Source organism: Dermacentor silvarum, chromosome 4 (assembly GCF_013339745.2).
Source record: "Dermacentor silvarum isolate Dsil-2018 chromosome 4, BIME_Dsil_1.4, whole genome shotgun sequence".
In the NCBI taxonomy this organism is placed as follows: Eukaryota; Metazoa; Arthropoda; class Arachnida; order Ixodida; family Ixodidae; genus Dermacentor; species Dermacentor silvarum.
The window spans coordinates 5,926,077-5,948,728 of NC_051157.2; the positions used below are offsets into that span (position 1 = coordinate 5,926,077).

Here is a 22,652-nt window from a genome sequence, read left to right on the forward strand (position 1 = left end):
CAACAAATGATCGAGGTCCTAAACCGACAAAGCGTAAGAGTGGGGTTGAAGATTATTTGCAGAAGACTAAGCCAATGTTCAATGGCCTGGCAAGGGAACAAGAAGTCAGGATCGCCAGTCAGCCTCTTGAGTATTTAAAGGGGTACGTTTATCTAGGTCAATTACTCAGAGGCGACCCTGATCACGAGAAAGAAATTTACAGAAGAGTAAAATTGGGTCGGAGTGCATACGGCAGGCATTGCCAAATCCTGACTGGGAGCTTACCACTGTCGTTCAAAAGAAAAGTGTACAATCATTGCATTCTAATGGTGCTAACATATGGGGCAGAAACTTGGAGGTTAACAAAGAAGCTCGAGAACAAGTTAAGGACCACACAAAGAGCGATGGAACGAAAAATGTTAGGACTAACGTTAAGAGACAGGAAGAGAGCGGTGTGGATCAGAGAACAAACAGGGATAGCCGATATTCTAGCTGACATTAAGCGGAATAAATGGAGCTGGGCAGGCCATGTAATGCCTAGGATGTGCATCGTGATCTGATAGCACGCTTACCAGCGCAACCCACGTCATTATTTCTACTCGGCACGAGCCGTGCCCTTTCTCTTTACCCTCTTTGCTCATGGCGTGTCCTTATAAGCAAGCGCAATAAAGGACGCAAGCAGTTTTTCGCCCTTCACCATGTCGGCCTGGTCGATGCTTGGCACACGCCCATAACGCACGGAACGTTACATGGTGTCAGAAGTGGCCACCCGGTGCAAGACTATCCAGCGGGAGCAGAACCTCGGGCGCACCCAGGAAACAGACATGGATGTGCTGAAGCCACCGCTACTCATGACAGGTGATATGGGCAAGAATAGGCAACGATTTAAGCAGATGCTGGAGCTCTACTTCACGGTAACAAAGCCGCATGACAAATCCCTGAGCAAGGCAGCGAAGACAGCAGTACTACTGAGCTTAGCAGGCGAGGACGCATTAAAAGTTTTCAACAACTTCTCCTTCAGCGAAGCTGAAAGCAAAGAAGACTACGAGACCGTCGTTGTCAAGTTCGATGCATACTGGTCTGCTCAAACAAACGAAGTCTACGAGCGGTATCTGTTCCACAAGCGGATGCAGACAGTGGGGGAGAGTTTTGAACAGTTCGCACGAGAAGTGAGGATGCAAGCCCGATCGTACAATTTCGGAGAGCTAACAAACTGCATGATTCACGACCAAATTGTGATCGGCATTAGCAATGACAGCCTCCGGGCCAAACTCCTGCAAGACAACGAGCTCACGCTAGCCAAAGCCGAAAAAAAAATGCAATGTATCAGAGGCAGCTGCTTTTCAATGCGAAGCATGGGCGTAGAAAGTAAAGCAAGTAGATCCAGTCAATGTCGCTCGGATCTCAGCAAAGCATTCAAAAATGTTCAAATGCTCCCGTTGTGGCAGAGAACACAGGCCACGCGACTGCCCAGCTTATGGCAAAACTTGCAGAATCTGTAACACAAGGAATCACTTTGCCGTTTGCTGGAGAAGAGCGGCGCGTGTAGATGAACTCGAGGATGACGGTTATGGCAACGACATTGAAATTTTAGGCGTGTGTACCGGTTAGAGCACTGCACGGGCTCGGGCTTACCCGAAAGCCCGGGCCCGGCCCGGCCCACGGGCCGGGCCGGGCCAGGTAGAGGAGTTTTTTCACTGGCTCGGGCCGGGCTCGGGCACGGCGTGTGCTTTTTGACCCGGGCCCGGGCCGGGCTCCGGTTTTTTGACGCGGGCCCGGGCCAGGCTCGGGCTTTCTGCGAGTTATTCTCGGGCTTTTCAACTCTGAAAAACATGTATTTTTCGGTCTCGGGCCGGGTTCGGGCCGGTTTCGAGTCGGGCTCGAGCCGGGCTCGGGCTTAAGGTAAAGGGGCGGCGGGCCGGGCCGGGCGGGTAACGTAGATTATTTCCGGGCCCAGGCCGGGTTCGGGTCTCGCCATAAATGATTTGATCGGGCTCGGGCGGGCCGCCCAATGTAAAAACGGGCCCGGGCCGGGCCCGGGCCGCAAAAATCGGCCCGTGCAGTGCTCTAGTACCGGTAACATACGGAATGAACAAGATTGGATGGTGATAGCGAGCCTTGGCGGCGACGAACTCAAATTCAAAGTAGACACGGGATCTCAAGCTAACCTCATACCTTATTCAGCCTACAGGAAGCTGCGGCCAATGCCGCCTGTCAAACGCAGCAACACCACTTTGCGGCCGTACGATGGGGCCATCATGAAACACCTAGGCGTCATCAGCCAAGAAGTAGTCATTGGTGACAGACGCCAGCATTTGCACTTCTTCGTCTCCAAGAGAGGAAGGCAGGCACTGCTCGGGCTCAAGGCAAGTGAACTGCTCGGGCTAGTTACCAAGACAGTTGACGCAGTGGCAGCAAGTAGCTCCGAACAAGTAATGCGGGAATTCGGCTAGCTAGGTACCGGCTGCGCACAGCGACACTACAAGATGGTCCTGTCTGCGGATGCTGTCCCCGTGGTTCAAGCTGCCCGACGAGTTCCTTTGGCCCTAAAGGAACCATTTCGCAACGAGCTGAAGCGGATGGAGCAAGCGGGCATCGTGACAAAGGTCAGCGAACCGAATGAATGGGTAAGCCCATTGGTAATTGTCAAGAAAAAAGATGGAAAGTTGAGGGTTTGCATGGATTCCAGGATAATCAACGCTAGCATAAAACGGGAGCATTATGAAATGCCAAGGCGGGAGGCCATAGAGGCAGAACTGGCACGTGCAAAGGTGTTCAGTCGACTTGACGCGAAAGCTGGTTTTCATCAAATTCCTCTCGACGAAGAAACATCAAGAATCTGCATTTTCGCAACTCCTTTCAGAAGATATAAGTTCTTGCGGATGCCCTTTGGAATTGCGTCAGCGTCAGAAGTATGTCAAAAGACTCTCATCGAAATATTTGATTCCTTACCGGGCGTTGATGTGTATGTAGATGACATTTTGATTTGGGGAATCTCTCAGGAACACCATGACCATCGGTTGAGATCAGTACTCGAAGCTGCTAGGCAAGCTAGTCCTAAGCTAAACGCAGAGAAGTGCAAGGTTGGTGTTGACAAAATCGAATTTCTGGGTGATATTATCTCGAAGGACTGCATAAAGCTCAACCAACGGCTGATCGAGTGCATGAAACAGATGCCCATTCCGACCGATAAACAGGGAGTGCAGCGTGTTCTGGGTGTAGCCAATTATTTTTCCAAGTACCTTCCCTCCTTGTCTCAGAGGACGTCTTATTTGCGCAGTCTAATCAAGCATGATACAGTATTTGCTTGGACACCAAGCCACACGCATGAATGGCGCAATATCTTCGACAGCCTTGGCCAGCGGCCACTGCTAGCTATCTTTGACCCTCAAAAAGAAACGAGTGACGTCAGATGCATTAATGAATGGTTTGGGTTCAGCTCTCATGCAGCGTCACGGAAGTGAACGGCGTCCTGTGGCATACGCATCAAGGGTGCTGACTGACGCGGAACAGCGTTATTCACAGATAGAAAAGGAAGCATTATAGTGGCTTTCGGCTGCCAGAAGTTTCATTACTTCATCTATGGTCGACAGATTGTATTGGAAACTGATAATCGGCCGTTGATAGCTATAGCTCAAAAAGCAATCGCGGATATGCCACCTAGAATACCAAGGTTTTTTACGCGTCTGCTCAAATATGACTATGTCCTTTGATACGTTCCAGGAAAAGAACTCATCTTGGCAGACATGCTCTCGCGAGCCACAGCCGTGATGCCGGACCAGGGCGATGCGTACGCTGATGCTGATGTGGAAATCCATGCTGTGAGTGCAGTTACCACCCTTGTCAGCGACGTCACGTTGAAGCGGCTAAACGAAGAGACTGATAAGGATCCCTATTTACGCGCCGTAATTCAGGTGGTTCGCAATGGTGAAAAAGATGAAGGAGAGCTGAAACCTTTCACAGGCAAGCTGTCATTTGTGAAAGATGTTCTACTGAAAGGTACAAAAGTGATCGTGCCTGTGTCCATGAGAGGGGAGATGATGGCACAAGTGCATGAAGGCCACATGGTCCTTAATAAATGTAAAGCGAGGGCAAGAATGTTCATTTTTGGCCAAACATTAACGCAGATATCACAGAAATGATCCAGAGGTGTGCTGTGTGCAAACGCTATGCATATAATCAACCCACCAAACCACTCATCATTAGACCTACACCGCATTACCCATGGTATAGGGTTGGTGTCGACCTATTCAAATACGGTGGAAAGTCGTATCTTTCAGTGTATGACGCTCTTTCTAACTTTCCAGAAGTGTAGGAGCTGCGTGACACATCGGTGACAACCGTCATCGACAAGCTGGGGGCCATATTTGTGAGATATGGTGTTCCGTATGCGGTGTGCACAGACAACGGACCTCAGTTCAGAAGCCGAGACTTCTGCCGGTTTGCAAGCAGGTATGATTTCAGACATGTCACCTCAATCCCGAAGTTCCCGAGGTCCAACGGGCTCGCAGAGAAACGCGTGCAGGTAGCTAAAAGAATTTTGAAGAAAACGAAAGAAGCAAGAGAAGATTTCTGGCTGGGGCTACTTAGCTACAGGTCAACCCCCTTAGAAGATGGACGATCACCTGGAGAACTACACCAAGGAAGGCAATTAAGATCGACTCTTCCCGATTTCAGCAACCAGCAGAGAACGCAAGTGTGGAAACATGTTCAAAATGAATATTCAAGACTGGTTCTACCACCACTGGAAATAGGACCGACTGTTAGGCTGAAGAAAAAGTTTTGGTCACGGAAAGCGAAAGTGGTTAAGCAGGTGTATCCAGGATCGTATGGTGTTGTCAGAGGACAAAAAAGCACTCCGTCGCAACAGGCAACATCTGCTCCCCACAGGTGAAGCTTTCATCCAGGACGCACTGGAAGATGACCACGGTACTGACGAACGCCAGCAAAGTACACACGCCACTCCTGACCAGATGAACGCACCGCCTGTAATGGCGACAGACCCCACTACATTATTACGAAGATCTCGCCGCCCGTTCAGACCACCTCAACGTCTGCAGTACGAGTCGAATTTCCAACAGTTGTCTTGAACTCTTTACTTTTTAATACTGTGAGGACGTGCATTACATAGCTGCTGCTCTAATATGTGTAATTTCAAAAGGAGAGGGATGTATCGTGATCTGATAGCACGCTTACCAGCGCAACCCACGTCATTATTTCTACTCGGCACCAGCTGTGCCCTTTCTCTTTTACTTTTCTCTCTTTGCTCTTGGCGTGTATTTGTAAGCAAGCGCAATAAAGGGCGCAAGCAGTTTTTCGCTCTTCACCATGTCGGCCTGGTCGATGCTTCGCCCACGCCCCTAATGTACGGAACGTTACAGGATGGATAACCGGTGGACCATTAGAGTTACAGAATAGATACCAAGAGAAAGGAAAAGCAGTAGAGGACGGCAGAAAACTAGGTGGGGTGATGAAGTTAGGAAATTTGCAGGCGCAAGTTGGAATCAGCTAGCGCAAGACAGGGTTAATTGGAAATCACAGGGAGAGGCCTTCGTCCTGCAGTGGACCTAAATATAGGCTGGTGATGATTAAAATGAAGTTAGTAACCTAACATAGTAACGTTTGGGTAAACAGCAAACTTACCATACTGGCAATATCTGCCTTCGTACGACTCGTTGCACCGACACTCCGAAGAACCATCCTCATTCTCGATACACGGCTGATCGTTCTGGCATGGGGACGTGTTGCACGGTGGCACCCTTCGGGAACAGCGTGTACCTGCACATGAAGCCCTTGCAGTAGGAAGAATGTGCACCAAAGATGACCAAAATATATACGCGAATGAAACCCTGCTTTATGCGGTCCACAAAGCTTTTGTAATCTGCAATGTTTTTTTTTTTTAAGATTCGAAGTAGGCGCAAAATGCAAACGTTAATTTCGGCTGAGAGATGCGTTACTTCTCTTATTCATTTAGTGATTGTAACGCCTTATCGTTGCGTTAAATTTGGAGGGTGTGCTATAGTGGAGACTAAGATTCGGTATGGTAGGTAAAAAACCAAGTAATGATACCATAACTAAAATACAATGCTAGAAAAATGATATGCTTAAAAAGAACGCAGTAGTGCATGGTTTACAAATGTAAATTAAATTCATAAAACAAGGGAAAAAATTACTCTATCTCCCGCTAAAGGGAACCATGTGTGGATGCGAAGCAGAGGGGAGATGGTTAGCTTGAGCGGGAGATGATTTCGTGGCAGCGGCCCGAGCGCTCATCGCGGCGCTGCACAGGAGAGAGAATGAGGCGCGCGCGCTCCGTCATTTTCATACCGCGGAACTACCGTGGCGCCCCAGCGGAGTATGCAGCTGTCGCACCACCTGTCGTGCGCGCCGCTCCCGATTCCTAGAGGAGAGAAAGGGGGGTGGGGGCGTAGGAGAGGAGAGAGAGCGGAGGGGACGCGCATGCGCTGTGGGGGTGTGGGACGCCGCGGGACGCAGGAGGGACGGACAAAGCCCCCGCCATAAGCTGCTTCGCATCTAAAACACTGTAAGTGACAGGAAGACCTTTATGGTCAGCTGCCGGCTGACGGCCTGGCGTTCTACTCCCAATTGCTTAGTGAGAACAATGCCTAGGATACATGCCGCAAATACACAAAGGTCACATTCATAAGGAATCAAATGAAATTATGGGATGCAACACCTTCAGTCACGGATTATGATGGACTGTCGATAGACGTGTAAGAGTCGTTTATCTTTATTCTGAGTCATTGGAGATTTCATTGAACGATATATCAACGTAATGCGCGATCGATGCTTTGTGCATTATTTAGTGAATCCTCATAACTATAGAATATTTAAATATCACTCCTTCTATACAGTGAGACATGTTTCGTTCTTAATAAATATTGTTGAAAAAGGGACTCAACGATCATAAACAAATGAATCATTGGCTGCAGGCGTTACGAGGAGGGAAAAGCTATTCTTTCGCCAATATTGACGGAAAGGTGTGCGTCAAGCATGCCGCCAAACACTTGCAGTGTCCTGAGCAAAGTGGCCGTGTGTAGCTGTAATCAGCACATTAAAGCGGGATGGCGTTAATTTAGCCAAAGCTCCATATCCATGGTTTCTTCCTTGCCACCACTGGACATAAGTGACCGAGAAAGAAAGCACGTACACCGTTACCGACAGGTTCGTAGTTCCAGAAGGGCTCTGAGAGATGTGACTTATTTCGCCCATTTGGTGTTTATGTACACACGCGGTTTTGCATTCTGCCCAACGGGAAAGCGGTCGCCGTGGTCGCGAATCGAACTCTGGATTTCTGCAGCAAACTGTTATAGCCACTGAACAACTGCGGCGGGTGGCTCACACGCACATGCTCAAATTAGAGCTGCAGTTTGGAGTTCGCTGCCGACTCAGTTGAAAGACGTGAAGTGAGCGAGCATCAGTGCGGAGCAATTGCCCCCGCTTCTTCTCGTCCACTCATCCCAACGAGAGAGTGGTTGTGAAGAGGCGCTATTTTCTGCAACGCTTTAGGGAGCACCGAGTGGAGGTGACGTTAGGTCGCGGCGATGCCCTCACCTGGCGTACCCTTTCGGCTGCTCTGCTCCCTCGAGCTCGTGACGTGGCGTCGCAGCCAATGGCAGTGCGAGTTTAGGTGCCGTTTCGCTGCTACAGACACCGGCTTTTTCGCTCAATGGGCTGCTTTCGCATCAAAAACACACCCATGTATTACGATGCTGACTGGCTTCGATGGAGAAACGCAGAAAAGTTTTCAAGTGGAATTTTTGAAGGTTTTTCACTATATTAAAATTATTGTTTGCGCTTGAGTAGTGAGCCGCAGTTAATCAGCCTAAGTTAGCAAGATGTCCTGTAATCTGTCACGCATTTATATTCAAGTGACGTTTGCACCCAACCTAACCGCAGCGGTGGTAGCGGTAGAGCATTCGCCTCGTTCGCGGAAGGTACTAGGGCCGATTCCCGGTACCACGGGGAACCCACCCGTTTTTCCGATGGGTTGAGATGTTCCCGGCCTGGTGCTCGGCAATTTGTGAGGGTTCACACCCCTAGAGAGATTTCGAAGCCTCCGGCCACCCCTTGTCCTACCACAGACGTCCTTCGTGTATGCCCAGCATCCGCCGTGGCTGTGGGAGGCGGCCGATAGCTGTTGCCGAGCACCTTCCGGCGAAATAAGTACAAGCGAGCTCCCTGACATAGTGCTCGGTCGGATCATGGGGGCATCATCGCCTCGGAACGACTCCTACCTGGTGGGGAAATTTCCGGCATGGGACCGGCAGGCATACTTTTGAGAGGTATTTGTGGATTTGTTTGTCTTGGTTCTTGCACAGCAAACATAGCGGTCTTTGCTCCCAAGCAACGTACCCCTGGAAAGCCGGATGCCTGGCCGGGGCGCAGCCTGTACCCGCGCTATAAACCGGTGGATGTCCGGCGGTGGAGATTGAACCATGCACCTTCTACAGCCGAGCCGAGTTTCCTACCCCCTAGGCGGCACATTCGAAATATCTGGTTTTGGTGGTTTCGCGCTTTGGGATGTTTAGTCTATTGAATTAGATCAAATTATTTTTCTTCAGCACCTACTGAAACTACTGTGTATCAGTGATAAACTTACGGCTTTCGAAGGAGCTTGAGGCACTGTGGCACGAAACATCCACGCTGCTAGAGGTAGCTGGATAGATTGCGAAAGAAATAAGTTTCATGCGCACTGGGAAAGTAGAGAAGCAATGTCAAGTTACAGTTGTAGCACAAAACAAAGGCACATTCTGAAGCACTGACTTTTGCACGGCTCTGCGTGGTCATCAATGACGAGGCCACTGCTGGCGACTTGGCGAAGTTCGGGCCAGGCGACGACGTTGCCCGCTAGACCGCATGTTAGGGAGAGTTCCTTCACCTCGTCAGGAGACATGGCGTAATCCCACAAATTGAGCTGCGAGAATAAATACGCACCAACAGAATCGGTTCAGTCGAACCAATGCAGCATGCCACATTTAACCCGAGAAAAAAAAAGTCTTTCTCGATATCGGAATTCGTTTGGCGTCAAAAAAAGAAGTAAATTTATCGCATGTTCAACAAGTTGTTGGTGACGTTGTATTAAAATAATGCACTATATACACTTAATTATTTGTGTATGAGATATGGGTGAGGAGCTGGGGTTGATGGCGGCAGCCCGAAAGATATCGGTATAGTGCCCGCAGTATGCATTGTATGTCCTTCGTCGACTGTTGCAACAATTCAGCGAGCTGTTGACTCTTATTGCGTCGTGGTCGTCTGAGCAGTTTTTATTTATTGTCATAGTGACTGCACAGTCGTCCGCATAATAGCAACTAGCAGTAACTATTGTGTCGAAAAGTTAAACATGCATGTCCAGAAATTTTAGGCATTGCCCCTTCGGCTACCTGTAGAAATTCATTGGAGTGCAATAGCGTCACTGAATGGGCAGCATTGACGTGTATATATATATATATATATATATATATATATATATTGTAGGCGTTTATTACGCACGTCTTCCTCATCTGTATATTATCATCATCATCCTACGTTGCTCGATCCTCATCTTCAGTTATGTGTGATCATCATCAGCGGGTGTGTGCCTTTGCCGGTTCGCTGCCGAGTACTCGAGCCGAATAAACGTCGTGTCAACAGAGACGCCATAATCAGGGGCGTGGCCAGGGGGTACTGATGGGGCTTCAGCACATCATGCACATTTGCATATAAAACGCTTTTCTCATCTCTTTGGACCTCTCCTGCTCCTGGCACTTGGTACGACACCAGCAGGCGCGTATCCAGGGGGGGGGGGGGAGGCATGATGGGGCTTCAGCCCCTCCCCCGAAATTTGTTCGTGCGGGCATGCACCACCGACCAAAACTACCACCGACGACGGCAATCATACTGGATTTTGTCTACAATGCCTTTTTCACGCTCGAAAAGACATTTCGGCACGAACATTGCGAACTCGGGCTGGATTTCGTGACAACGCCCTTGCACGTGGAGTCACGTAACGCAAGGAGCCCCATCAGAGCACAAACTTTCAACGGCTTTTCGATAGCGAGCGGGCGCGTTGCGGCATCTCGCAGCGGCCGCGGAATATACAGAGCGCATGGATTTCAATTACGAAACTTTATGGGCATAAAGTTATCATAAATTTTTGACGCGAAAGGTGCGCTGACATTTCGAAAGGCATGCTTTAAAAGATTTTCAATTCTAGAACTTTATGGGGTTAATGTTCTTATAAACTTGGGCCAACATGCGCGCACTGGAACGCTCGTGTCCAAGCCGTTCCATAAATGGAAGCGCGCGCTCGCAATCTCCCACACACACTAAAATACTAAATATCACCGTGACTGTCAGCTAGCAGTTGATAATTTTCTCCAAACATTTTCAGGAAGCGTGCAGAAGGCAAAGTAAAATATGAGAAAACAGAAGAAAGTAAACGGCCTATTATTGATTTTTTTTTTTTTTTTTTTTTTTTTTTTTTACGGGCGACAAGGTCTGGCTCTCCGTGGCCACAGGGACAGGGGCCCTATGGATTTAAGCAATGCTCCTGCTGAAAATACAGGCATTTTCAGAGTGCTTCTTCGCATGCGAGCTGATTGTGGAGATACATATCTGAAGAACCATTTGGAAAGTTGCCCCAGTAATGCCTCGTATTTAAGCCCAGACGCACAAAACCAAATTATAGAAATTTGTGGTGACATTATCAAAGAAAGCCTAGATTCAAAAGCAGGCTGCTTCTCGATACTTCCTGACGAAACGACGGACATCGCTGGAATCGAACAGCCTACTGTTTCTGCAAGGTACCTAAACAAGTATGCCAACGACATCAAGGGAGTGTTTTAGGTCTTAGCACCGGAATAGATGCCCATCTCTCATTGCGACAGCAGGTTCTATGTAAATGTGTAAATACTGCTGCAGTTTCTAGTCACCTTTCCAGTGACCAGTGCCAGCGCAGAGAGAATATTTTTTAACAAGAGTTTACTAAAAAAAACTACTTGCGCTCTACAATGTCTGTGGAACGCATGGTTAGGCTGGCACTTCTATACACCCACAGAGACGTCGGCATCAACGTGTCCGAAGTCATTGACCGCTCCGCTCAACTTCCTCGCCGAGAGAAATTCGTCCTTTATATAGCGAAGCAGCAAAAATCAATGCAAGTAGAAAGCTCTGTTCCTTCAGGTCATAAGCTCGTAATTATGAAAACGTATGACTGTTCGTTAGCTTTTAAAACCGCAGAAATTTTAGCCATTTATTCTAGCAGTTAGCATCATGATCAAAATTATCATGCGAATACGATAATTACGAGGTCATCAATAACCAATTTTCACTGACCTTGCTCATTAAAGCCCGGCCCACCCAGCGTTTCCCAACAAACCCACTCGGATATTCGGTAGTTCAACTTGCCACATCATCTGTGGCTTTTGTTTGGCCTTTCCTTTTTAAGTGCCTGCTTTTACTTCTTTTTTGAACCGAAGGAATACTCTTGTTTAATATTGGGTGCAGAATATTTGTTGCCGCTCTGCAGGCAGTTAAATTATACATTTTTGTACTGATTTCTGCATTATTCCTCTATTATTCTACCCATACGGATCTGTCGCGACCGCCGCATGGCCCGAGTACATATCACGATTTCTGCGATCATCTTGCCTCGATCGTCTGTCTTTCTATGCGCAAAGTTTACTATCTGTGACGGCGCAACATGTTTATTTGTCTTAGTTGACGCATTATATACAGTGACGTTTGCTTAAATACGTATATTTACTGGAGACTTAGACGTATATTTAAATATCTTGTTGCGAGGTTTTGTGTATACAAGCAGTGAACTTTGTTTCTGCAGCGACACTTTTTTGCCCTTCATCAAGTTGGATCTTCTCATTTGTATATTCCATTCCATTTTCGCATTTCTAATGTATATTTCGCAGAACTCCGGCTTTTTATATGTACTGACTCTTGCGACTATAATCTCGGTGTAATTACAATACACGACCGGTAACAGCTGCTCCTGCGCAATCTATTGCAACGAAAGACAGCGTCATTGAGGTTCTTCCCCTGACCGTTGCATATGTACAAAAATGTAAACAAGGTTATTGAATGACAAAGTTTCATCAAAATATTTGTCCTCAACGTGTTGTTTTCATGGCCTTTACGTTTTTTATATCAGCCGCATGCACTGCTTTGCTGGTTTCGAACTGATATAGTCGTAAAGTTCGTGTGACATTTTCTTTACTGAATATATAGACAAAAAAAAAAACGCGGTAGCATTGATATCAGTTATTTCTGCCGCAGTTTTTGGGAAATACGAATATATTATGTAATGAAAAAATACATATTTTAGTTGACAGTGCGTAGCGTTTATTAATTTGTGTGCACCATCTAATATACAATGGCATTGGCAATGACAATGCAGTTATTATTCGTGTATATGATGCCTCCACAAATTCCATACGGAGAAGGCCGTGCAGCAACGTGAGCCTCCTCCCCCCCCTCCCCCGAACAAAATTTTCGGCTATGCTACTGCTGCTTACCGACCATTCGGACGCTTTCTAGTCGGCGTTGCCGGGGACAATATTTTTATTCGCGTACAATAAACGTGCTGCGTGCTGCTCGCCTCTGTCAACCAATTAAATAAGAAGGTAAATTAAAATTAATTTATTTTTGGGGCATTCCGGGCCGTGATTATGGGGCACGCCGTAGTAGAGGACTACGGATTAATTTCGACCACCAGGGGTACTTTAATAACGGGCACCCAATGCACGGACGTGTTTGCATTTCGGACGCATCGAAATGCGGCCGGGATTTGATCACGCGACCTCGTGATTTGCAGCGCAATGCCGAAGCCACGAAGTAAACACGGCCGCTCAAGATAGGGAATGTTGATTTCCAACCAAACAAAAGTGACCTCCTATAAACGAGGAGATCGTCTAATTGGTTGGTTCAAACACCACTGCGTGTCATCGCCTGATGCTTGCGTCGCCGGTTACTTAAATTCGAGGTCAGGAGATTGGAATAAAAATGGGTTCGAATACTTTCACCTTATAAGGCCCAATAATAATAAAAATAAGCAGCACCATAAGCCATGCTGGCTGCAGAAATAACGAGGCTACAGGAGGAGCGTTTCAGTTTGGGCCGGAGTTTGTGGCCGTGACTTTTCTGCGCTGTTTGGTCCCATTACAAGTATACCGATTACATGACTCATTGGGTATACAAGGAACCTGAATCACAGGAGCACCATCCACTCAACCGCCGCAGCGGTTGCCGTTCGGACAGACCTAATCTGTGGGGACATTCCCTAAAAATATCCACAAAGTTGATAAGTGATTCTTTGACCTGACCTAAAGATTTGTGGTGGACTTGCAAAAGTTTCTGCCGTCTGGAATCTGTCAAAGTACTTGAGCATGCAACAAGGAAGAGCGCACACAGGCTTAGCAATTGTGTTCTCAATTTCATATGTAGCTTTGTCTACTTAAGCACTACCATTTTTGACGTGTGGCAGATTTCCCTGCAAATGTCCGGTCTTTCGCGCTGCAGAGAGCTGAAACTTTGCGTCATTTGGACCAGCGCGAGCGGCGTCTGTTTACGCACAAGGCTACCGAAGCGCTGTCCTTGTTTTGTGTATACTGTCTTCTTCGGGGCCTTGTTTGAGATTGCGCTTGTCCGGTATTCCCGTATTCTGCCGCCCGGTTAACGTCGCTGCGATTAAAGAAATATTCAATACGGACATTGACCAACTAAGCCGAATCACCATCCCCTTGTTCGTCAGTCACTTGCGCGTTTACTATGGCGGATATTTAGGGAACCTCATGGTTGCACGACGGCCAATATGCGGCCAATCAACAGAGAAGCCGTAGATATTTCCCAAGGGCGTTAAATTATGTTCACAACGCGCAACGTGTGACAATAGGTGCGGCCGCATTGAGTGGTCTATAAGCAGTCTTCCAGTCCACTTAATATTTGCATGCGGAAATGCGGGGCAGTGGTGCCTGTTTGCCATCGCACCCGACAGTGGCCTCTTGTACCCGTGGATGACGTGGTACCTCTGCTCCTCAACTGCACCCTTTCCTTTACTGTTCTCGGCGGAGAAGGAGACAACGCATGAAAGACAGGATAAGCGAGAGGGAAAAATAACAGGGCGTGGCAGTGACGCCATTTGCTTACTGACAATCCCTTTAATTTCTAGTGCAGACGACGCGCGCACCTCTGCCACGTGTCCTGAGTAGGCCTCGATGCCGTTGAAGTCACTGCCAAGGTCATCTTGGTCCTGACCCAGAACCAGCACACCGGCGAAGAGATACTCGCCGGCCGCACTGGTGTCCTGTGCACCAGTCACCCGCTGGTCCCAGTAGAAGACCCAGTGGCCGTCCGCACCGTCCCACGTGACCGCGCAGTGATGCCACTGGCCATCGCTGCAGAGAGCGCAACACAAGCGATAAGTGCCCCAAACCATTTGGTTCTACTACTGCTTGTAGAGAACAACATTTAACATTACGTAAGCGGAACCCTCGTGCATAGGGCGACACGGCAGCCCAACGGAGTACCGCTGTACGCACCCCCTAATGCCTGGTGCTACTTACTGGGTGGTGCTATGTCGCGTGAACTAGTTCATCTTTATGGCACACGCAACTGTTCGTTTCCGATCACTGCTGCGGAGCTTCAAAGGCTTGTTAACGAAGTTGGCATGCCCTATAGTGTTAACAAAGCCGGACACAAAAGTTCTGCCTATGTTACACAGAGTCATTACCTTAATATACGATCATCAGAGCGTTCCAACAGCGCTCATAAACCACGAGTCGAATGTGCCGTTACTTTTGAGAGGTCACCCACTAAGGTAAAGGCTTACACGTCAGTTTAGGCTTACGTGAGCCTCATGGAAGGCTTTTTTTCGTCGAATTGTTGCGATATCACCAGGCGTCTAAAGGTATGTTCAGACTGCGGTCGTAACGTTAGCAAAGCGCGCATCTGTCATAAAGACCGTATCACGCGTTACAAGCGTTAAGATCGTTAACAATGCTGGCCGTTCACATTGTCAGTTGCATACGTTACGCACCTTAATACCAGCCTATCAAAACGTGAGCTGGCCAGTTGCGTCTCAGTGGATTTCAGCATGGCATCTGTAAACAGACTACGCACACAACTACGCACACAACTCGAACCACGCTCACAAGCTACTACGCACACACGCAGCCATGTCCGTTGAGCCATTGCTCTAACTGGGGATGCAGGTAGTCGCGTCACTGGAAATTTAAAACCGAAACTGCGGCGCTTATTGGCCACGCCGTAACTGTCGTATCTGTATGAAACGTAAAAGTGCCTTCCAACAATTACGCTCGCGTGCGTGATGACTGTTGCGCTCTTAACGCTTCATACGATTGTAGTCTGAATAATTTAGTTGCGCTTTTTGTGTTTGCGCTTCCGTTTCTCGCGAAATATCTGCACATTACGTACGTAGTCTGAACGTACCTTAAAAGGCGCCGCGCAGAAGTGGATGAAGAACGACGTTGAAGGGAGGCGTCAGATGTAATAGAATGAGGAATAACTTGGGCGGTAGAGATTCATCGCGGTGTCTTAGGCACCAAGCAGAACGTGTCTTTTAAGGCGAAAGCCTTAATCTATGTTTCAAGGTCGCTGAGAGAGAGAGAGAGAGAGAGGGAAAAAAACTTTTATTTTTACGCCAACGTCCGGCGCGCCCTGAGGTACAGAAAATGTCACAGTTTCGCCCTAAGGGCGAAGCGATGAATGCGATAGCAACACAGCCATGTCATACGAAGTAAGGTGAGCGGCTTTGGTAGCAATATGAATTGTAGTAAACATGAGCTGATTAAGTAAGCAGGTGTGCTGCGGCGCAAGTAGACCGACATGAAGAGAGACTCGATGACCACGAGAATGCGCGTGTGAAACGGTGGTGTTGATGAGAAGCGCTTCCCGTGGGCAGCGCGTGCGAAGGGACACACCTGTAGCGCTGCACTGCCGACCCGGGCAGCATTGCATGTGTAGCGTGCGTTGGAAAATGTGGCCCGACTATTACTAACTGATTGAACAATCGTGGTGTGAGGGCGCACAAACAAACATGAATCGATCACACTGAATGACTGCAGACAACGACCGTCAAAACGTTGGCAGCGAGCGGATATATACGCCGCAGAAGCGGGCGAAGGTACGTGCGGTCTATCGCTTCAACGGAAACTGAGCCGCGAATGCGCATAAAGGTCAGAGCCGTGTGGAGATAAGAGACGGTGCGGTCGAACGAACGACGAGCGCGGTTGTTGGCAGCGTAGAAGTGCCCCCCCCCCCCCCCCCCCCCCCGCTTTTTCCGGCGCTGGCTTCCCGCTTCCTTGCTTGCGCGTGGGAGAGATAAGAGTCTGTGCGGACGAGCGACGAGCGCGGTTGTTGGCAGAGAAGTGCCCCCCCCCTGCTCCCTCCGGCGCTGGCTTTCCGCTTCCTTGCTTGCGCGTGGGAGATTTGAGTGCGTTCGCTCTCCGTGATAGCGCGCGTCCCCACACGCTGCCTCTGGGGCGCGCGGCGAAGATTTTATCTATACGGAACCTCACGGCGACGGCGACGACGACGGCGACGCCGACGGCAGAAATCCGGTTCAAGTGTCCATATAATTGCTATCGCAATAAAAGATGTCACAGTTTCGCCCTAAGGGCGAAGCAATGAATGCGATAGGAACACAGCAATGTCATATGAAGTAAGGTGAGCGGCTTTGGTAGCAATATGAATTGTAGTAAACATGAGCTGATTAAGTAAGCAGGTGTGCTGCGGCGTAAGTAGACCGACATGAAGAGAGACTCGATAACCACGAGAAGGCGCGTGTGAAACGGCGGTGTTGATGAGAAGCGCTTCCTGTGGGCAGCGCGTGCGATGGGACACACCTGTAGCTCTGCACTGCCGATCCGGGCAGCATTGCATGTGTAGCGTGCGTTGGAAAATGTGGCCCGACTATTACTAACTGAATGAACAAGCGTGGTGTGAGCGCGCACAAACAAACATGAATAGATCACACAGAATGACTGCAGACAACGACTGTCAAAACGCTGGCAGCGAGCCCATACGCTGCAGCGGGCGAAGGTACGTGAGGTCTATCGCTTCAACGGAAACTGAGCGGCGAATGCACGGCGCATAAAGGTCAGAGCCGTGTGGAGATCAGCGACGGTGCGAGCGAGCGACGAGCGCGGTTGTTGGCAGAGTAAAAGTGCGCCCCCTCCCCCCCCCCCCCCCCCCCCCGTTCCTTCCGGCGCAGGCTTCCCGCTTCCTTGCTTGCGCGTGGGAGATTGAGTGCGTTCGCTCTCCGTGATAGCGCGCGTCCCCGCACGCTTCCGCTCGGGCATACGGCGCGCGGCGAAGATTTTATCTACAGGGAACCTCACGGCGACGGCGACGACGACGGCAGAAATCCGGTTGAAGTGTCCATATAATTGATATCGCAACAAAAGTGAGTGAGCTCGGCTCGCGCCTCGTGCTTGCCTCGCGAGCGTACCGCTGCTCGCGCGTTTGTCTTCTTCCACAGCTGGCTCCGACCCTGCTCATCATGTCAGCGTACTGCCCCTCATGCTCAACGTTGGAGGTCGTTGAGAGAAAAGGCGCCAGCGGCGCTGGGGAGAAGGAGGGATACTATGTCAGCGGTGACGCGGGAGGGCGTTGACGGAAAGAGCAATGACAGCGCTGGGGTGGAGGAGGGAATTGTCAGCTGCGGCGCCTGTACAACGTTCTGGAAACGGCGGCAGCGCGCTCGCGCGCCTTGTATACGTCGCCGCGTGTGCTCAGAGCTTCATTCCACATCGCTATGGGTACAACTAGGCTTTCGCCTTCACATTCTTAGAAAGTTCTAAGCATCCCCCTTAATTTTTCCTAATGTGTTCTGTGTGGCACCTATAGGACACCGCGATAAATGCATAACATTTAACGCAAGCTTTAGTTTATCTTCGGAAGGTATCACGCAGCGCAGTTGTTTAGTGGTGCTGAGACTGAGGCTAATTACCCTGGGTCAAATTTAGCTGCTATACGCTAAGAGAGAGTAAAAATTAATAAACACAAATAAAATGTGCTATCGCAAATAAAGAAACAATACGAGAATTTAGGCTCCGGACGACAAAATCAGCTTGTTGTTAGGAAGAATTAAATCAGAATGCTTTATCCCCAATGGTTCAGAGGAGTACTACGAAATGGGTGCGTGGCGTAACTGATGCGCAGATCCCCGATACAGCCTTCTTTAATTGCCGACTGCGCAGCTGTGCACGGGATGTGATAACCTATCAACAACAACAACAACAACAACAACAACAACAACAACAACAACAACAACAACAACAACAACAACAACAACAACAACAACAATAATAATAATATAAAATAATAATAATAATAATAATAATAATAATAATAATAATAATAATAATAATAATTTATTGATACACATCCAATACCAATACAAAGAAACGGGCCTGTCTAAGTCCATGAGGACTTGTGTGACTAGGCCCGGCAGTGACGGTACAGCGATGTGGTTACGTATTTACATATTAACTCATTTTTTAACATCTTTCAGACAAATAGTTAGTAGTAATTACATGTTAACAGACAATGACATTGCAAAGAAAGATACAAAAGCATAAATAATTGCAATAACGAATGGGAACAATAATTCACCATCTCGACAATAATTTCTTCAACTGTTTTTTTTTTTTTTTGAAGTTGCAGAAAAGAATTCATCAGACAAATCATTAAATATTTTTGGGGTGTATACTATTCTTCTAGATTCTCCATACTTAGTAGCAGAATAGGGTATTCGAAAACGTTTTTTTTTTCTCTCAACAATCGAGGAGCAACGTATGCCTCTTTAAGTTCATCACTACAATTATGGCGAATAATAACCGTCCTGATAAACAAATCCTCGAAAGTGCAAAATCCCAATTCATGAAATATATTCTTGGAATTTAGTGCAGTACGATATGCCACATTTTTTAGTATGTTTTTGTAATTTATCAATCCGATTTTTCCAGCTCTGTGAACAAGAGGCGAAAATTGTTATGCCATACCTCAGCACACTGTATGCTAGTGCATGAACTATCATTTTCTTGATTGGTACAGGTACTAAACCCTTTATGTTAAAGAGTAGATATGCAACACTCCTTAGCTTACCACATAAAAATGTCATATGATATTGCCATGACATGCCGCTGTGGAACGTTATACCCAGGTATTTGAATGTCTCTACATATTCTATAGCAGTACATGTACATGAATTGCATTGTTCATCATGAAAAACTATTGGTAAGTTTATGTTTTGAGTTTTTAATGGACTTCGAAAGCACATGAGTTTGCTTTTCTTAGCATTTATAAATACACAATTTTCTTCAAGCCATTGCATGGCCTTATGAACTGCATTCTGTAGAGTGTTAATAGCTTTCTCATAACGTATGTGGCGTGTGAGTAGGACCGTATCATCTGCATATTGATACACCGTCGCTTTTCTGATTATCGATGGAAAGTCGTTCATAAATAAATTGAATAACAGCGGTGACAACACCGATCCTTCGGGAACACCAGCTGTAATAAATCTCCTATTGCTGACAATTTCTTTACTACCTATGACCACCTGGGACCTGTCATGCAGATAATTATAGAGAAGACCAAAAAAGGGGTTCCCTGAAACCCAAACGAAACAACTTTTCCAATAAAATGTCATGGTTAACAATTTCAAACGCTTTTGCCAAATCCAAAAACAAAGCACAACTATACAGGTTCTTATCTAGAGCAGACCATATATCATCGGTAAACTCTTCTAACAGCGTTATAGTACTTCGCTCAGCAATAAATCCCAACTGTCTTGGTGTTAGTACAGAAAATTTCTTTAAGAAGGAAGTCATACAATCAAACAGAAACTTTTCGAGTATTTGGGAGAGTATAGGCAAAATGGAGATGCCTATAATTTTTCACATCATCTTTTTTTCCCAGTTTTATACAGCGGCTTAACAATTGCGGTTTTTAATGTTTCTGGAATTGATGCGGTGTTTATAAAACCATTAATCATAAAGAGCAGTATGTCTGCTAATGTGTCAAAATTTCTTCTTAGTGTGGCAACAGCCACCCCATCTATACCTGGTTGTTTACTAGTTCGAAAACTGAAAATTATTCTCCTCAAGTCTTCTTTCGTAAACGTAGGCAAAAAAGCAGATGCTTCGACAGTTTGTTTGAGTGAGCAAGTGTGTCTCTGCGACTGCGCAGTATTAGAAAAACGTGTGAAAAATTGATTGAACTTATCTATACCACCATATCTGAAAAAGATTCGAGGAACTTCGTAGGCGCGACACTATTGCCTCGGAGATTATTTATTAGAGCCCATGTTTTTGCTGAATAATAATAATAATAATAATAATAATAATAATAATAATAATAATAATAATAATAATAATAATAATAATAATAATAAATTTCTGTTATGTTGCTGCCTGCGATTACTGTTTGCGGGAAATAAAAAAAAACGAGCTACGTTCTCACTTATTCTAGTGAAACAACAATTTAAGTTCCACGTTTGAACTGTCCGTTCAACACGTACAGCGACCTACGAGGCAGCACTCCTGGGCATGGGCAAGACGTATACGTACGAGCGTAATGCCGACTGACAAAGCCAGATCCGCAAAGTACGACTCAACCTCGCTGTAAGCAAGTGTACTTTCTGCAAACTGCCCTTTTTTTCTCGACAGATAGCGCTTGCTCACTTGGCCACGGTCTGTGTGTCGTAGCTCTCGCCGAACATGTACAGCAGTAGCTGGTTGGGGTCCGAGATGGTGAGCGCGTTGTCTTGGAGCTTCTTGGTGCGCGGGTCGACGAACGCGTAGGAGACCACGGTGCCACGCTCCTTGACCTGCGAGGTCTTCATGTAGAAGGACAGCGTGAGGGCGCGCAGGGCACGATGCACCGGAAGCATGGCGAAGTTCAGCACGGACGCGTTCCGGAAGTGCAGGTAGAACTGCGACGAACGTACTGGACAGGTAAAAAAAAAAGCATTGGACCAGCGTCGATCTCAGAACATCGTAAACGAATACAGGAGTCCGACATTTCTACAATTGCAGGCAGAAGGCACGAAAGGAAAATTGTTGATAGCACTCGTCTCTTCAAGGTGCTTATATATTCAGTCTTATAAGATCGAATACTTTGGCACCTTGAAGGGACGAGAATGCAGTGAACTGTAGTTCACTGCATAGAGCTTGGCCTTCGAACCTATAGTATTACTTAGTCTTAGTAGTACCTGGAGCAATCGAGATCGTTTTGTGTGTGTTTGTGGGCGTGCTGTCTTTGGGGCATCCACGATGCCGCCTATTTTTAAGGGAACCTCGCATTCAGACACCACGAGTCGCGACGTCAATGGCCTCAAATGTGGAAGCCGTGCACTTAGAGAAGAGCCGAAAACTTGGTGATTGACGCTGGCGAGTAGCGACGCTTGGATAAAGACATGCGCTGTGCCCTCTCTCTCGAAGGGCCGAGAAGGACGCGTTATAAAAGACAGTATAAACATCCGACTCCTCGCCGGCAGTAACTCAAAGCACAAAATGCTCTCACTGGATAAATTAAGCGTATTCTCGGCGGAGCTCAGTGATCATTGGTCCGAATATATCGAAGTCGTGCTCCTCATAGCAACCGACATATGGCGTCGTTACAGGGTATTTGTAATTTACACAATTTGGGCTCTATGCGAAATGTTTAGACATGGCTAACGCAGTGGCGTGCTCAGCATCCTGTACTGTATACTGTTTGTCCGCATGGGGCTCTTGCGTTCCCAGGGGGCGCTGCAAAAATGGTGCTAAAAAGCGCCCTCAATCCGAAACTGGGTAGTACCAAGCTCGGTCGTCTGCTTCGGGAAGCACGTTTACAATATGGACCCGCCACTTTCGGTTGTGGTGTACCACGGCTTGCAGCTAATATCGGGCGCCGAAGATTTTTCCATGGGTGGCATGCTTCGTAAAGGCAAGAAATTATGCAACGCCGAATACGTGTACGCCGTTCAAGAAATAATTAAGCGAAGAAGTTTTAGCGCGGTGTCAATCGCAAGTGAAGCGAGTCACGCACGCGCGAAGTTGAACTTCAGGTAAGGTTTGCACGCTGCTAGATTCAGGCGCACAAACGCGAAGAAATGCTTTCTCTAAATGAATTCACAGCAGCGATAAGCAGACATGTGTACGGAACTGCTCGAGCGCACGACGGTACGCGCCGCGATGGCAGCGGTTTTTCGACATGCCGCGAAACAGCGGGTCTCCTGCAATCTTTGTTGACTGCATGCCGCTAGACAAGTAATTATGCCTGCGCTGTAGTAGCGGCCATCTGTCCCTCTAGCAATTGATAAATAACCGATGCAATGCATATAAGCTCGCAGTAACGTACGTATACGTGCGAATCGCGCTGCAGCGCGAGCTCGTGCGCTGCTCGTTTGATGTAGCTTTTAATGACAGCGCTCGAACATCGATGTGCTGTAATCAATACTACCTTGCTGTGCTGCCTCAACGTGCTGGCTTGAGGTCAAGGATGAGCACATTCAACTCTCTAACCTGTGCTGCTCGTAGTGGGGTAGTGAATTGTCACCGAATCAGCCCGACCATTTGTGGTCATCTGCACACACCTGGTCACTTCACCACTTCGCACCGGTCGAATTGTTAATTGTCGCTGTAACCGGG

General features: G+C 47.6%; 1 protein-coding gene across 2 annotated transcripts in view; it reads right to left on the reverse strand.

The window, feature by feature from the left end:
- The window catches only part of LOC119449360 (sushi, von Willebrand factor type A, EGF and pentraxin domain-containing protein 1-like), a 224,195-nt gene that overhangs the window by 61,737 nt on the left and 139,806 nt on the right, over nucleotides 1-22,652 (reverse strand). For both annotated transcript variants that reach the window (XM_037712534.2, XM_037712533.2), the window contains exons 21-25: nucleotides 20,703-20,967; nucleotides 14,183-14,390; nucleotides 8,767-8,917; nucleotides 8,603-8,659; nucleotides 5,623-5,757 (exon numbers count right to left, since the gene is read on the reverse strand). In XM_037712534.2, coding sequence (XP_037568462.1) covers nucleotides 5,623-5,757; nucleotides 8,603-8,659; nucleotides 8,767-8,917; nucleotides 14,183-14,390; nucleotides 20,703-20,967 — 816 coding nt within the window. The remainder of the gene's footprint in view (nucleotides 1-5,622; nucleotides 5,758-8,602; nucleotides 8,660-8,766; nucleotides 8,918-14,182; nucleotides 14,391-20,702; nucleotides 20,968-22,652) is intronic.